The 15565-nt window shown below is 62.3% G+C and overlaps 1 protein-coding gene across 6 annotated transcripts; it reads right to left on the bottom strand.

The window, feature by feature from the left end:
• Window positions 1–187: 187 nt before the first annotated feature.
• On the bottom strand, window positions 188–14710 carry CSRNP2 (cysteine and serine rich nuclear protein 2). 6 transcript variants are annotated; one of them, XM_074807621.1, is made up of 7 exons: window positions 14621–14710; window positions 8778–11672; window positions 7631–8675; window positions 6891–7144; window positions 5867–6126; window positions 3514–3810; window positions 188–3276 (listed from the first exon to the last, which is right to left on the bottom strand). In XM_074807621.1, the coding sequence occupies exons 4-7, from the start codon at window positions 7039–7041 to the stop codon at window positions 2059–2061; spliced, it is 1926 nt and encodes a 641-aa protein (XP_074663722.1). In that variant the 5' UTR covers window positions 7042–7144; window positions 7631–8675; window positions 8778–11672; window positions 14621–14710; the 3' UTR covers window positions 188–2058. The 6 variants fall into 6 exon arrangements, with proteins under 6 accessions (XP_074663722.1, XP_074663720.1, XP_074663719.1 ...); XM_074807619.1 differs by lacking the exon at window positions 14621–14710 and having other exon boundaries at window positions 8778–10470; window positions 11347–12872; XM_074807618.1 differs by lacking the exon at window positions 14621–14710 and having other exon boundaries at window positions 8778–12872.
• Between the last annotated feature and the right edge of the window lie 855 nt (window positions 14711–15565).

Raw genomic sequence — 15565 nt, 5'->3', positions numbered from 1 at the left:
TAAAGGAGGGGTAGAAATCACCCACCCATGCACCAGGCCAGCTCTGAGCTCCTCCCTCACCTCTTGAGGGGGAAACCCTTCCCCTAACCACCTGCCCTCGCTATTTTTGCAGGAATTTGAGCCCCCCCCCCAGCAAGAGGAATTCACCAGGGTGGCTGTAACCCCCTTTAAAACGCAACTCACCATGCAAGTTCGAACATTTCTTTTATTTTTACACTTAAATATTCTCTTTAAATACAGCGTTATCACCATGAAAAGAACAGAAAAGGTCCGGGGAGGGGGTGGGAATAAAAGAAAAATACTTGGAGGACAAGCTTTGGATTCACACTGGAAAATTAAAAATAAAAAGCCACCTTAGACAGTGTGAGACGGGGAGGTTTAGGAGTCGCAGAGTCACTGTTTAAATAGGAGGAGGAGCCGGGGGATGCTGGGGGGGGGCGGCGCTGCGGGGGGGCCGGGGGCTCCCGCCGCAGCCCGGTAGCACCAGAGAGGAGATGATGGGCTGTTTGGTTTCGTACACGGCGACAAATCGAGCAGGAGCCAGCGTTAGTGTCGGTGAGTACGTTTAAACCCAACAAAAAAATAATGATAAAAGGCAGAAATGCACTTTCATTGCACTATTAACAGCATAGTTATCTTTGTAAAAATAGAATAAATCCTATTAGTTCTTTGCTTATTGTGAAAGCACCCATCCTGGCCAGCGTCGTAGGATTCATTCTGTCAGTTGAAGGAGCCTCCACTCGGCCGGGACACGGAGCGCCGAGTCCGTTGAAAAGAAAAAAAGGGGGAAAATAAAGACTTTAACCCATTCAGGTGTCACTATTTGCTCCGGTTTTGCAGCTCGGAGTTGCTCCATTTTGTGCGGGAGCTGGAAAAAAAAAAAAAAAAAAAATCGCCCCCTCCGGCCGAAGCAGGGGCTGGGGAAGCGCCCGGCGAGGGGTAAGGCCTCGTCCTCCCGAGTTTAGCCCTTGGGTGCTGGCTGAGGGCAGGGGGAGCTGCCCCAGGGCTCAGCACCAGCTGGTCGTCGTCCCCCTCCCCGGACTGGAAACCAGCCCCTTCCCCTCCGCTCTGCCCCAGGGGGGGCTTGGTCCTGGTGGGGAGCGGGGTTAAGCCAGGCTTAAGGCTCAGCTGGAAGCGCCCCCCGAGGTGTGGGAGCAGCAAAGGGCTTTTGAACCCCTTTAAACAACCTTTCGACAGAGGGAGGCGCTGGCCAGGAGCACAAGAAGGGCCTTAAACCACCACAACCCCCCCCCAAACAATTAATGCACTTCAGCAGACCACAGCTCCCCCCTCCCCAGTTTCCCTGCTCTCCGTTTCCCCTGGGAGCAGCGTTCCCTGCGCAGCTCCGGGGGGGGTTTTCCCAGGAGAGGGGAGGGCGGGGGGGGTTGGATTGAACCCTCCAGCTGAGGAAGCCCGCGGGCAGCGGAGGGTCTTCGCTCCCCCTTCTCCATCGGATTCTCTCCATAAAAAGCCCAGATTTGCTCGTCCGGAGTCCGGAGGGGAGACGCTTCCCCTCGGCTGGAATAAGGCTGGAGCCGGGGGGAGGTTAAAGCCGCTGGGGAGGGGGAAGGGGAGCTCGGAGAAGCGTCCCCCCAGGTCTTGCCCCTCGCGACGCCGCGCAGAGACCTTCAACGGGCCCGTTGCGGCAGGAGGCAAAAAGGGGGGGTCCCGGCCCGGCGCTGGGGGAGCCGGGGGGGTGGAAAGTGCTTTTACTGCCTGGCCGGGCAGTTGGTTGCCTTGACCATTCCTCGGGGCCGGCGTGGAGCACGGGGACGGACAGACAGACACGGTTCTCCATCGCAGCCGTGCCCTGAAGGGCTCAAGCTCTTCAAATCCAGGTGGTTAAAACTTGCCCAAATTTTCTTGGTGTTTGCAGGCCCCGGTCTTGCCTCTCTTGTGCGATTGGAGCCTCCACGCCGGCTGCGGGTCCCTCCCGATCCGTCGTGGCCGGTGGCTGCTGGGGCAGCGCCGTAGGGGAGGGGGAAGAGCCCTCGGAGGCGCTGGTAAACATTCATCGAAGGAAAAAAAAAAAAAAGATGGAAAAAAGGTCTTTTTTCCTTAAAAAACAAAGAGGGCAAGAGGTCTTCCGGCAGCCCGGGGCTGCGGTGGGGGCAGCGCGGAGGATGGAGGACGAGAAGGAGCTGCCGGGGGAAGCGGGAGGCTCCAGGTCAGGCGTGGCCGGGTGGCAACCGAGCGGCCGCTGGCATCGGCTGAGCTGTGGAAACCGTCTCTGCCGGGCAAGCGAAAGGCTCCAGGCACCGGGCGAGGGGACGCGTTTAAAATCCTCTGTACAAAGCAGCCCCTGCTCTCCCCCCCCCTCCCCCCCACCCCCCTCCCCGCAATTAAATAACCACCGGTGGCCGCTGCCAGTCCATAAAATATTAAAGTCAATAAATAAATGAGCGCCGAGGAGGGGCCGGGGCGGCTCACACGGGCTCCTCGGCCTGGGGGGGGTCGTGCGCCCGCGCCGGGGCTTGCTCCGGCGGCGGGGGGGGGGGACGGGGAGCGCAGGCAGCGGGGAGCCGCCGCCGTTCGGGAGCCCTGGGGGGACTCCGGGGAGGAGGGAGGGGGTTTGGGTGCTTCCCCCTTGCTCGCAGCAGCGGCGGCTCGGCTGCAAGTCCCGGCGGGGAGAGGGAGGACGCCGAGGTCCTTCTCGGCCGGGCAGGGGGACGGTGGCGGCGGCTCCGCGGGGCTGCTGCCCCCCTTGGCCCCCAGCACCGGTCTCTGCTCCACCTGGTAGTAGAGCACAGGCCCATCGTTCAAGTAGGGCTGGTCGCCTGCCGCAGAGGCCGCCGGCTCCGAGCCGTCGGCGAAGCAGAGGACGGACGAGCCCGGAGGTAACTGGGCTTGGATGAGGATGGGGGAGGCGAGAGCTGGGCACAAACCCTCCGGCACGGCCAGGGGCTCCTCCAGGATGCAAACGCCCAAACTCTCCATGCTGGAGCCGTTGCTGGAGTCTTCCTCAGCCTTCAGCCTCTCCAACTCCTCGGCCGTTTGCAGGTGCATGACGGCCGTCTCGTTCTCGGCCATGAACTCCTGGAAGTCCTGCGTTTCGGCCGGCTGCGGCCCCAGCCAGTCGCCAGCAGCGCCGGGAGCAGCCGCCGCCTCCTCCTCGGGCACCGGCGGGCGCCCGCCCTGACGCTTGTTCTCCAGCTCCAGCTTCATGATGGTGTGGAGGTAGTGAGTCCGCACGCGGATGGGGTTGAATTCGATCCGCCCGGCCATGTTACCGCAACCGTCCCGGGAGCAGCCGCAGGGGAAGGACATGCGATCCACCTGCCAGGGAGACGCAGACATGGCAGCTCCAGGATCCCACAGGATCCCTCCCCACAGCCTAAAATCCGCCCCGGCGCTGCCTGACATCGGCGATTTGGCGCTGGGGGAAGCTTTTCCCCCGCGAGAAGTCCCCAAAACAAGGCTGGAGCTGCACCACGGCCCCTCCAGGAGCAGCAGGCACCCGAGGGGAGCACGGGCACGGGATGAGCCCGGTTTTCCCCCCCTTCCCCAACTCACCTGGCATTTAATCCCCGCCTGGCTGCAGGCGCAGGCCTCGGGGTCGCAGTAGAGGCGGCAGTCGCAGCCGCACTCCTCCCGGGACAGGCGGATGGCCCGCAGCTCCTGCTTCTCCTCGGCGTCGATGCGGTGAACGCCGGAGGCTCGCAGCAGAGCTCGGCGGCGTTTGGTGGGCAGCGGCTGCAGGAAGAAATAGTCGTCCACTTCCACGTTCTCCACGTCGATGTCGTCGTCCGAGACGTCCTCCAGCGTCAGGCCGTCCGCCTCCTCCGACTCCACCGTGCCGTTCTTGGTGAGCTGGGGGGCAGGGGGGCAGAGTCAGCACCCACCCGGGGGATGCCGAAGCCCGGCGATGAGGCAGGAAGGAGGGTGCTCGTTCCTCCATCCAGCTCCTGGTCCCCCAGCGACCACCCAGCACCCGGCTCAGAGCCCCTCCTTGTCCCCCAGCTCCGAGCAGGGTCCAGCACAGCGAGCTGAGACCCCCCCAGAGCTGTCCCCGTGCGATTCCCCCCCAGCCAGGCTGCAGGTGGGCTGGCAGCAGTTTGTAGAAGGGAAGGGAAAAAAAAAATAATATTAAAAGAAGAATTCAGAGCAGAGAATCCCTTTTCTGTCTTCTCTCCACCACAGCGCCCTGCTAATAGTGAGAAAAAGGGAGGTTGCAGCTACTTAAAATACCAGAGTCTGGGGAAAGTGGCAGCAGCGGCGGAGCTGCAGAGCATCCCGCCGGGGAAAATGAGGTTTGAAAGCAACAGAGGGACAACGGAGGGACAACGGAGGGACAACGGAGGGACAACACGCCTCCCTGCTCTGGCCCTTCCTCCCCACGCACTCAAATACCCCCAAATCTTGGCACTGAGGGTAAATGGGGGTCCCCAGCCCCCTGAAAGCCGGCAGAGGCAGCAGACGGAGAGGTCCACGGCCTCCTGAGGAGCTGCTGGAAAAGCCTGTGTTTAAAAAAAAAAATGTGAAAAAATAAAGAAAATAAAGAGGCAGCCGGCTGGATTTGCATCCCTTTGCCCAGGAGCCGGGATCACAGGCTCTGCAGAGCATCCACGAGCAGAGCTCAGCCTCCGGGTACAGCCTGAGGCACAGCCCCAGCCCGAGGAGGGGCTGGAAAACGGGCAGAGCCGCCCAGATCCTGCTCGGAGACCCTGGGCTGCCCCCGCCAGCCCGGCCGCCTCCTCCCAGACTGGAATTTCTACCAGTGCAGACCTGGCTTTGGCCAACAGCTCCGAGCCCAGCACAGGCTGATGCTGCCCGGCCGGCCCTGCCCAGGGGCACAGAACCGACACCAAAAAGAGGTAAAAGAAATAAAAAGGAAGAATCGAGCGGTGCCAAATCCATCCACAGCTGATCTCAGAGTCACTCAGGTTGGAAAAGCCCCTCGGGAGCATCGAGTCCAACCCTCAGCCCGACTCTACAAAGTTCTCCCCTACCCCACATCCCCCCACAGCTCATCCAAACGGCCCTTAAACACCCCCAGGGGTGGGGACTCCACCCCCTCCCTGGGCAGCCTGTTCCACTCTCTGACCACTCTGGCGGGGAAACATTTTTCCCTCCTGTCCAGCCTGACCCTCCCCTGTTGCAGTTCAAAGCCGTTCCCTCTCGTTCTGTCACTAATTCCCTGGGAGCAGAGACCAGCCCCAACCTCTCCACAACGTCCTTTCAGGGAGCTGCAGAGAGTGATGAGGTCTCCCCTCCCCTTCTCCTCCTCACACTGAACAGCCCCAGCTCCTTCCATCGCTCCTCACAGGATTTATTCTCCAGCCCCTTCCCCAGCTCGTTGCCCTCCTCTGCCCTCGCTCCAGCCCCTCGAGATCTCTCTGGGATTGAGGTGCCCAAACCTGGACACAACCCTCCAGGTGTGGCCTCACCAGTGCAGAGCACAGGGGGACTGTCACCTCCCTGCTTCTGCTGGCCACACTGGTGCTGGTACAAGCCAGGATGCCGTTGGCTTTCTTGGCCACCTGGGCACGCTGCTGGCTCATTATCAATCCCCCCCAGGTCCCTCTCTGACTGGCAGCTCCAGCCACTCCTCCCCGAGCCTGTAGCCACGCAGGGGGTTGTTGTGGCCCAAGGGCAGGACCTGGCACTTGGCCTCGTTGAAGCCCGTTCCCATTGACGTTGGCCACTGATCCAACCTGTCCAAGTCTCTCTGTGGAGCCTCCCTGCCCTCGTGCAGATCGACACTCCCGCTTCACTCGGTGTCATCTGCAAATTCACTGACACACCCTGCTGTGAGGTGGCAGCCTGGATCTCTCTCCTCCCACCTTACCCCAAGCTCCACCAAAGCTCAGCGCGGCGTTTCCTGACCGTGCCTTTCACCGGCCACACCCCCCTTCCCCGGCAATACCTTCATTTTCTTGGCGTGGAGTTTCTCCTCCTTGAGGTGCTCCCGGAGGATCTCCCGGTGATTCACCTCCTGCTCCTGGGCGAACTCGCAGAGCGTGTAGCGGCGGACGGAGTTGTGGCGCTGGGCCATGCCCAGGGAGCTGCCGCCCTGGCTGGGGACGCTGGTGAAACCCTGGCGCCGGGCGAAGTAGTAGACGGTGACTTGGTCGAAGCGGACGCTCTTCCTGCGGAGCTGCTTCTGCCGCTTCAGGATGGAGGTGGCTGCGGTGGGGGAAGCCAGAGAGGGGCTCTTAGGAGCAAAAAAATACCCTCGGGGGGTGCCACAGCCCACCCGCCCCACTGGGAAGTGGCTCTGCTGCTCCCAGGGGAAGGTTGGGCACGTGCTGGTGGCCTCCAGTGGCACCTGTAGCAAGCCCAGATGCCCCCTTCGGCCACCAAAATACCTCAGCAGGGGCCAACGCAGGATGGGGGGAGGAACGGTCCAGGCTGGGCCTTGGACAATCAATGTGGGGTCAATATCTGAATTCCCCGGGGTCTGCAACAACCTGGACTGAGAGGACTGGGGAGATCATCCGGATTGTGACCCAGAGCGGGAACAGGGGATGGGCAGGGGAGGGGCAGAGCCAGCCCCACCCTGGGGAAGGGCAGAACCAGCCCCACACTGGGGAGGGGAAGAACCAGCCCCACACTGGGGAAGGGCAGAACCAGCCCCACACTGGGTGAGGGGAAGAACCAGCCCCACACTGGGGAAGGGCAGAACCAGCCCCACATTGGGGAAGGGCAGAGCCAGCCCCACACTGGGGAGGGGAAGAACCAGCCCCACATTGGGGAAGGGCAGAACCAGCCCCACACTCGGGAGGGGAAGAACCAGCCCCACACTGGGGAAGGGCAGAGCCAGACCCACACTGGGGAGGGGAAGAACCAGCCCCACACTGGGGAAGGGCAGAACCAGCCCCACACCCAGGTCCCTGGTGCTCGGGTCAGAGGCCCCCGGGGCCGGGGCCGGGCCCTTCCCCACCACTCACGTATGAAGCCGCTGGAGCTGGAGGGGTTGACGCTGTCGCAGCTGTCGGCGCTGTCGCTGTTGGAGATCTCGTCGTCCGAGTTGGAGCCGGGCGAGCCCACGTCCGCATCCTCAAACTTCCTCTTGAGGCCGGCGCTGGCGATCGCATCCATTGGGCCGCGGTTCGCATGGAGAGGCGCCGGGTGCCGAGGCGGGGCCGCTCTGCCCCCCGCTGCCGCTGCCGGCCCCCGGAGCTGCTGGCGGGTCACCGCGTCCCTGTGGGGGGGCGAGAAGCCGTCACAGCGTTTGGGACGAGCCCCCGTCCCTCGGGACAACCCGGGAAGCTTTTCCCTGGCTCTTAGAGCGGCTTTCCCACCCCTGCCCTCCCCACCCCGCGGAAAACCTCCGACCCCCGACACGTCCCTGCGGTTCTCGGAGGCGAGCGCATCCTCCCCGCTGCAGGAGGCAGCCGCTCACCCTCATTTTATATTATTTAATATTATTTAATGCTCGCTTTCAGTTTTGGGCAGCCCTGGAGGGGTCGGGTGGTTGGGCAGGGTGGCGGCTGCAGCTCCCACCACCCAAACTCTTCCCAAATGACCCGCCAGCGAAAGGAGACGCAGGTTTCTAAAGCAAAGGGCTCGTGTCGCCCCCGCCGCGCTTCACCGTGAAACACCCGTGAAACACCCGTGAAACAACCTGCACCGGCGCCTCGGCACTCCACGGTAAAAAAAATAAAGTTTAGAAGAGCTCGGGACACACCAGGGGTTATTCACCCATCGCTGACGCGGGGTCGGCGGCTCCGTCCGAGCTACAGGAAGGGAACAAACCCCCGTAGGATTTTGCTGTGAGTGTCTCTGGCATTTTCCTGCCCCCTCGCTGGTGCCTACGTGCTCCAAAACCGGCGCTTGGCCCACGGGAAGCCGGGAAAAACGCTCGGCTCCAGCTTGGGTGAGGAATTTCTGGGAGCTGATCCTGCCGTGGGAAGAGAAGCGTCGCTCCGCGCCTGCCCGATGCCGTCGGGTCGCCCCAACCCCAGCGGCTCCCGGGGCCGCCCTCGCCCCCCCCCCGGGAATTCTCCCGGGATGCCCCGGCCCGGCCCGGGGAGCCCAGCACCCACCGCTGGAGCCTCCTCTCCGCTTTGTGTTTCCTCTGCTCCAACCGCCGTTCTCATGGCAACGGAACAACCGGCTTCGAAAAAAAGCATGTCAGCCAACGGCAACCGGGGTATGGCAGCCCCGGGGGGGACCAGGGGGTTTTTGGGTGCGATTCGGGGGTAAACGGGCAAAGGGAAGCTCTGCCCGCACCCGCATGCAGCTCAGGGACGGGCTCTGCGCCGCCTCCAGCGTCCTTAAAGCCAAAAGGGCAACGCTGGTGCCCTTCTTCCCCCCAAAAAGGTTTCACCGGGGCCAGGGCGAAGCCCCCGAGCAGGATGCAGTTCCCTGCCCCACAGATGTCACAGCTTGGGTTTAAACACAGCTTTTCGGGGTGGTTTGGGTTTTTTTTTTTTGGTAGGCAAATTGTTTAATCCTGCTGCTAAAGGGGGGGGGGAAAAGCAGCTGTTGAACCAGTGTAACATCAGCCCAATTAAGGAGCTGATTTAACGACACCGATTGCACTCACGGTCCGAGGGGAGAAGCAGAGGCGGAAAACACCCACTTGAGCATCGTTGGCACCATGTGTGTCCCCCCCCCCTTGTTTTACCACCTTCAATCGCCCCAAAACGGCCCCGTTTCTGTGCTCAGGAGGTCCCCGGTTGGGCTCCTTTGGGTGCTGCTTGTCCCAGGGCTCAGGCGTCTTCGTCGGCCTCGTTTAAGGAAGAAGATAATTAATGAGGAGAGTCTCCGTGGTTTCTCCCATTCCCTCCAACGCAAATCTTCAAAATATCATCTAAAACCCCTTCACTTACGGTGAGAAAAATCAGTGACGGTGTCCAGGTGGAGACCCCCACCAGCAGCATCGGGGACGGATCCACCGGGAGATGGTTCCTATTAATTGTGTTTCTCATAAAGCACCGACTCGCCGCGCTGGGGGGTCAGAACTGCCCCAGAGCTGGGGGAAGAGAAGCCAAACCCAGCGAGGTGGGCACCCACCCAGGGGTGCTGCCTCGAGGGACAGCTGGGGCTGAGGACGGGGAACCAGGAGCAGCGAGGAGCTTGGGGAGATGTTGTGGGGATGAAGCAGCCGGAAAATGAAGTTTTCATCTCATTTCTCCACGGTAGAAGCTCCCCTGTCCATGCGGGCATCCTCTTCCTCCTCTTCCTCCTCCATCAGCGTGGTGGCAGCAGCCCCCGTGCGACGCAAAGGCCAGTTTAATTCATTTATTATCTCAAATTACCCTTTTTTCAAAATAAAAAAAATCCACTTTTGAAAATACCCAGGGCACGGAGACAAGCCCGGCAGCTCAGAAGCCCCCGGGACCCAGCACAGAGCAGGGGGTTGGGTGCCCAGAGACGTCCCCAGAGCCTCTCCGAGGAGGATGGGAGACCCCCACCCTCGCGTGGGATTGGGCTCTGCAGCAGCGTGAGGATTTTCGGCCCTGAGGTCAGGGTCTGGCTTAAGCGAAGGTTTAAGGAGAGAGAGGGCAAAGAGCTGGCTCATCCCAGGCTTATCCTGCAGGGGAAGCCTCTCCTCCTCCCTCCTCGCCTCCTGAGCCAAAGAAAAAAATAATAAATCTATTAACGACGGTGGCAAGAGTCAGGGTGGGGGAGAAAATGAAAACAGGCCGTTTGCAGGTTGTGTTCGGTTTTTAAATGGAGGCAAAGCCCTGAGGAGGGGATTGGGATGGGCAAAGAAAAACAGTGACTCAAATACCGTGAGGAAGGGGCCACGCAACCCCAATTCCCCTTCTTTCCACTCTTAAACCACGCTGAAAAGAGCCCAACTAAAAATATTCTTTTTTTCCATGTCAGCTGTTGCTGGAATTGTCTTTGGCAGCGGGGAGGGGTTCAGGACAGAGACAGAACTTGCGTGACCAGGGATGCAAAGAGCCTCCCGAGGCAGAGCCGCTGCAGCCACGGGGCTCCAAGAGCCCGTCAGGGAAACTCGCCGGCTCGAAGCTCGTCCAAGGCCTAACGAGCGCGGCCCCTCACGAGGAATTAACGCCGGCACGCTGCAAAAAACCCACGCTCCCGGTTTGCCAGTTGCCGGCTTTCAGGAGAGGAGGAAGGGCGGGAGATGGTCCGTGGTCCCCAAAATTCATTTCTCGACGCCAAGGGACGCGCCGCCCTCGGGCCAGGACCCACCAACCAGCTCCGTTTCGCCTCCGGTGACTCCGGCGCCACCTCCGATGAGCCTCACTCCACGCCGGACATGCTGCCGGGCTGCTCCTCCATCGCGTTGCCCGGGTGGAGACCAAAAGAGCAATTCCTGAGCGGTTTTATTTCCAGATATTCCGAGTAATTAGTAATTACCAGGTGGAGACCCTCTGAGCATCCTGTGATCCTCCGGATTTTGTGATGGCTCCCAAAAATTCACCCATGGATCAGGACCGGGTAACTTGGAGGATGCTCAAGCTTTTTCCTCCTCGTATTTACTTCCCTCTACAAACTGCTTTAACTGCATCCCTCGAACATCAATTTTTGGGGGTTTAAGTAAGTTTCCTGTAAGAAGGAAGAGCCAAAAGTGGATCCTGACAAAGCTTCCCAGGATTTCGAGGCGTCAAATACGGGGATGGGGGATTATTTCAGCAGCCAGACAAGGAGCGGGCGGGAATGATGTGCAAGAAGGAAGAAAATAAAAATATCTATGTGTACAGGGAGAGACCCCCGGGCTAAGCAGCAGCCCAACGGACACTGGAGAAGCATCCCGGCCCCGATAATGGGCGTATTTAAGACGGGATCACAGCACGCAGGATAAAATCTAACGGAGGAATAACCGAGGGAGCCCATTTTATTCCGTTGCAGCGCTCGGCGTCTCCCAGGAGCGCAAAGGCAGAGCCAGGGGCTGGAAGGAGCCAGGCTGCAATTTCGTATTCCTCCCACCCCTGAGCTAAGGACGGCTCTCGGCAGCGATTTCAACTGGAAAACGTCTCACCCCTGGGTGAAACCCCCCCAAAAAGGGGCTTCCCCTCCGGCAGTCACCCCCCGGCTCGGCTCTCTCCCTCGTTACCAATTATGCAGCAGGATTAACATTGCTGGGGATGACACGGCAGCATCACTGCAGAGCATCACGCCGTGACGTTGAGGGGGGGAATGCGTGAGGTGCCGAGCACCCCCCGCTCACCGCCAGCCCCGAAAGCAACCACAGCCCCGCAGCTTTGCGGTCGTGCAGAATAAAACACCCTTCGGTGCCCCCCGGGAAGCGGAAAAGCAGCTCCCACCATCTCGCCACGGCCCCATCGGGTCGTACGGCAAAGCCCCGAGCCCACCGAGGACAAGGAAACGGGCGTTTATTGCCGAGGGAAAGCAAACGGGAACCCACGGGGGGGTCAAACCCCCGCCCCGCGCTTCCTCCAGAGAGCAAAGCAAGCAGCTCACCTCCTCAGGGACGGCCAACGGGACGGGGACCCCCCGGCGCAGCAGAAGGGCTCTGCTTTAGCTTTGGCACCGCTTGGGAAGGGTCCGGCGTGCTCGAGCGCGCGGCCAGACACAGCGGAGCACGTCAGTCCCCCTCCGAGGGGGGAAATAATTAATCTCCTGCTTGATAATTGCTGCAGAATTAAGCGAGGAGCCGGAAAAATGCTCAGATCAGGGGACGCCTCCACCCGCCCAACGCCCAGCGCACGTCGCTCCCGGCCCGTGGTCTGTCAAATCCAGGTGTTATCCCAGGGCAGGAATTAGGGCAGAATCTCGTATGGACGAGCCTAGAAATGAGATTAAATAATTTCCACCTCGGTGGGGACAGAAGGGACTGGCCGCTTGGCCACCGTGAGGAGCTCAGGTCGGAGGCTTTCCCAGAGGACGCGCCCGGGAGGTGGGTGGATTCGCTGGGCTGAGCTTCAGCCGGGTTCAGCCTGAGCCCGTCCTAACGCCACCAGCACTTCGGCGAGCGCCCGGCTTCCAATTTTTCCAACAAACGGCAGAAGATTCAGCGTCTTCCTCTATGCTGCCGCTAACGAACGCAGCTAACGAGGAAATCTAGGCTACGTCTCCCACAGCTCAAGCGCTGGAGCCTGCGCTTACGCAACCGGCATCACAATCAGCGGCGATGGGTCGGGGTTGTCCTCGAGCCCCCGAATCACCCCGGGGTGCTGCCTGAGGCGGGGGCAGGTCTTCCCCCGCTGCGGCCCGGCCTCCCGGGGAGGGTCAGGCGGGTGCTGCGGAAAAGGCCAGGCCCAAAAAAACCCGACTCTGGTCCCTTTGCCCGTCACCAGAACCAAGTTGTAAAGGTGGGTCCAGCCCACATGGCGCATGGTGGCTCCACGGGGCACCTTGATCCAAAGAGCCTGAAGGTTGGGGAGACCCTGGAGGTTGGGGAGACCCTGACAAGGCCAAGGGAGAGCCTGAAGGCGAGGGCAGGGCTGCAGAAGGTCGCCGCAGTTGCCCCACTGGTCCAGCTCCTCCCGAGGGCGAGCGGGGGGTGGCTGAGCTCAGCCCTGGCTCCTGGGTGCTCTTCTCAGAGGGACAAGCCCTCACGCGTTGGCTGACACGGGCTCCTGGACTCCCTCCAGACAGTGGCCACGGCCACGGATGGCTGGAGGCAGCTGGCCCTGGCTACTGCCCCACGAGGAGACGCGGAGCACCTGAGTCCGGGGGCTCCAGAGCACTGGGGGGGGGTCCACTCCCGCGCAGACCCCGGCTCCCACCGCAGGAAGCCCAAGGAGCGGCGGGGCAAAGGGCGACCTTCTCCATGTGGGGGCTAGTGGAGGTCCCACCACCGGCCACCAATATCCCAGCCCCCTCCTCACCTCCCAGCACCTGTGACGGGACAAGTGCCTCGTGCAATGACCCCTCCCCACCTTCGGGGACACCGGACCAGGCCCCCTGGGACGGCTCCTCCTCCACACCACCGTGTCCCACCATCACCACCGGCTCCTTCCCACCACCCCGCGGGGGCCCCCCCCCAGCCCTGGCTCCGCCCTAATGTGACCCCCATATCCCCTGCACTGGGTGGCCCCCACCTGTAAGGTCCCCCCACACCCTCTATAGGGCCCCAGCTAGAGGACAAAGCAGCTCTAAGGGCACCCCGTGTCCTCCATAGGGCCCTTGGATATAAAAGCCCCCCCACAGCCCCCCCAGGTACAGGACAGCCCCAGCCACAAGCCCCCCCACATCCCCCCCAACACAAGTATGTGCCCAATTCCGTACAGGCCCCCAAAACACAGCAGAGGGGAGGCCCCGGCTATAAGGGCCCCTACGTCCTCTATAGCTCCCCCCCCGCCCCCGGCCCTCAGCTGTACGGGTCCCCCATATCACCTACAGGTTCTCCAGCTGGAAGGCAGGCCCCCATACCCTATAGGCCCCTGCATCCTCTAGAGCGTCCCCTCCCTCAGCTAGAAAAGCCCCCCCCCCATATGTCCCCCAGCTAGAAAAGGCCCCCCATCCCTATAGGCCCCCCACCCTCTGTATGTCCCCTAGCTAGAAAAAGCCCCCCCATCCCCTATAGGCCCCTGCATCTTCCCTACGTCCCCCAGCTAGAAACCCCCCCCCCATCCCCTATAGGCTCCTGCATCCTCAATATGTCCCCCAGCTAGAAACCCCCCCCATCCCCTATAGGCCTCCCACCCTCAATATGTCCCCCAGCTAGAAAATGACCCCCATCCCCTACAGGCCCCCCACCCTCTATATGTCCCCCCAGCTAGAAAAGGCCCCCCCATCCCCTATAGGTCCCCCCACCTTCTCAAGGTCCCCCAGCTAGAAAATGACCCCCATCCCCTACATGTCCCCCCACCCTCTGTATGTCCCCTAGCTAGAAAAAGCCCCCCCATCCCCTATAGGCCCCTGCATCTTCCCTACATCCCCCAGCTAGAAAACCCCCCCCCCATCCCCTATAGGCTCCTGCATCCTCAATATGTCCCCCAGCTAGAAAAGGCCCCTCCATCCCCTATAGGCCCCCCACCCTCTATATGTCCCCTCAGCTAGAAAAGGCCCCCCCATCCCCTATAGGCCCCCACACCTTCTCTATGTCCCCCCAGCTAGAAGATGACCCCCATCCCCTACATGTCCCCCCACCCTCTAAACGCCTCCCAGCTAGAAAAGTCCCCCCCATCCCCTATATGTTCCCCAGCTAGAAAAAGCCCCTCATCCCCTATAGGCCCCTGCATCTTCCCTACATCCCCCAGCTAGAAAATGCCCCCCCATCCCCTGTAGGCCCCCCACCTTCTCTATGTCCCCCAGCTAGAAAATGACCCCCATCCCCTATAGGCCCCCCACCCTCTATACGTCCCCCCAGCTAGAAAAGCCCCCCCATCCCCTACATGTCCCCCCACCCTCTATATGCCCCCCAGCTAGAAAAGGCCCCCCCATCCCTATAGGCCCCCGCACCCTCTATATGTCCTCTAGCTAGAGAAGGCCCCTCATCCCCATAGGCCCCTGCATCCTCTACAGGCCCCCAGCTGGAAAAGGCCCCCGTTCCCTATAGGCCCCCCCATCCCCATAGGCCCCTGCATCCCCTACAGCCCCCCCAGCCGGAGAAGCCCCCCCATCCCCTATAGCCCCTCCCCAGCTGCACCCCCCATCCCCACAAGCCCCCGGCTGCAAGAGGAAGAAGAGGCCGCCCCCCCCCCTCCCCCCAGCCCCTCTGCGCCCCCCCAGCCCGCCGGGGCGGGGGAGGGGCAGCGCAGGGGGACCCCCCCACCCCCCCTCCACTCACCGGGTGCCCCGGGGCGGGGCGGGGCCGGGCGGGGGCGGCTCCCGGGGGCGGCTGGGCGCGTGGGGCTGCGGCCCGCGGACCCGCCCCGCCGCCGCTCGCCGACAACAATGGGGCCGCCGGCCCTGCGCCGCCCCTTATATACCCCGCGTCACGTGACGGGCCCGCCCCTGCGCGCCGCGGGGCACCCTGGGAACGCGAGTCCGGCGGCGGGAGATGGCGGCGCGGGCGCGGGGCACGCCGGGACATGGAGTGCGGGAGCGGGGGGACACCGCGGCCCCTCAGCGCCCCCTCAGCGCCTGCCCAGCGCCCGCGGGGGCTCCACCGCCTCCAGGGCTGCGGAAAGGGGCTGGAGGGGGGCAGGGGGAGCACCCCAAAGCCTCCGCCGGGGGCGCTCCAGCCCGCCGCCCCCCCCACACCCAGCCGGAGGAGAAGGGGCAGCCGAACGCTGCCCAGGGGAGTCTAGACAAGAGATTAGCGAGGCTGGGAACAGTGCGAAGAGGCCCAAAGCGCCTTATTTTGGCCTCAAGCTGCGCCAGGGCAGGGTCAGACTGGCTCTTAGGAAGGATTTCTTTGCAGAAGGGGCTGTTGGGCGTTGGAATGGGCTGCCCAGGGCAGGGGGGGAGTCCCCATCCCTGGAGGGGTTGAAGAGTCGGGTTGAGCCAGCGCTGAGGGATCTGGTGGAGTTGGGAACGGTCAGGGGGAGGTTCATGGTGGGACTGGAGGAGCTTCAAGGGCTTTTCCAACCGAGACGATTCTGGGATTCTGTGATTTTAGCAGTAACAGACCAGCTGCAGCCCCAGCAGCTTGTGCCTCACCCCGGGGGGGCTCTGGCAGCTCGGGGGCACATGGGCCTGGCCGCAGCCTGTCCCCAGCCCTCCCGGCTCGGGGGGCACCGCGGCCACTGGCTGACCCCCCTCAGAGGCAGCATTTGCCCCGCTCCATCCT

The sequence above is a fragment of the Strix aluco genome, chromosome 27, assembly GCF_031877795.1.
Source record: "Strix aluco isolate bStrAlu1 chromosome 27, bStrAlu1.hap1, whole genome shotgun sequence".
Lineage (NCBI taxonomy): Eukaryota > Metazoa > Chordata > Aves > Strigiformes > Strigidae > Strix > Strix aluco.
Note: the sequence above shows the minus strand (reverse complement) of the source record. Positions and strands in the feature narration are given on the sequence as shown.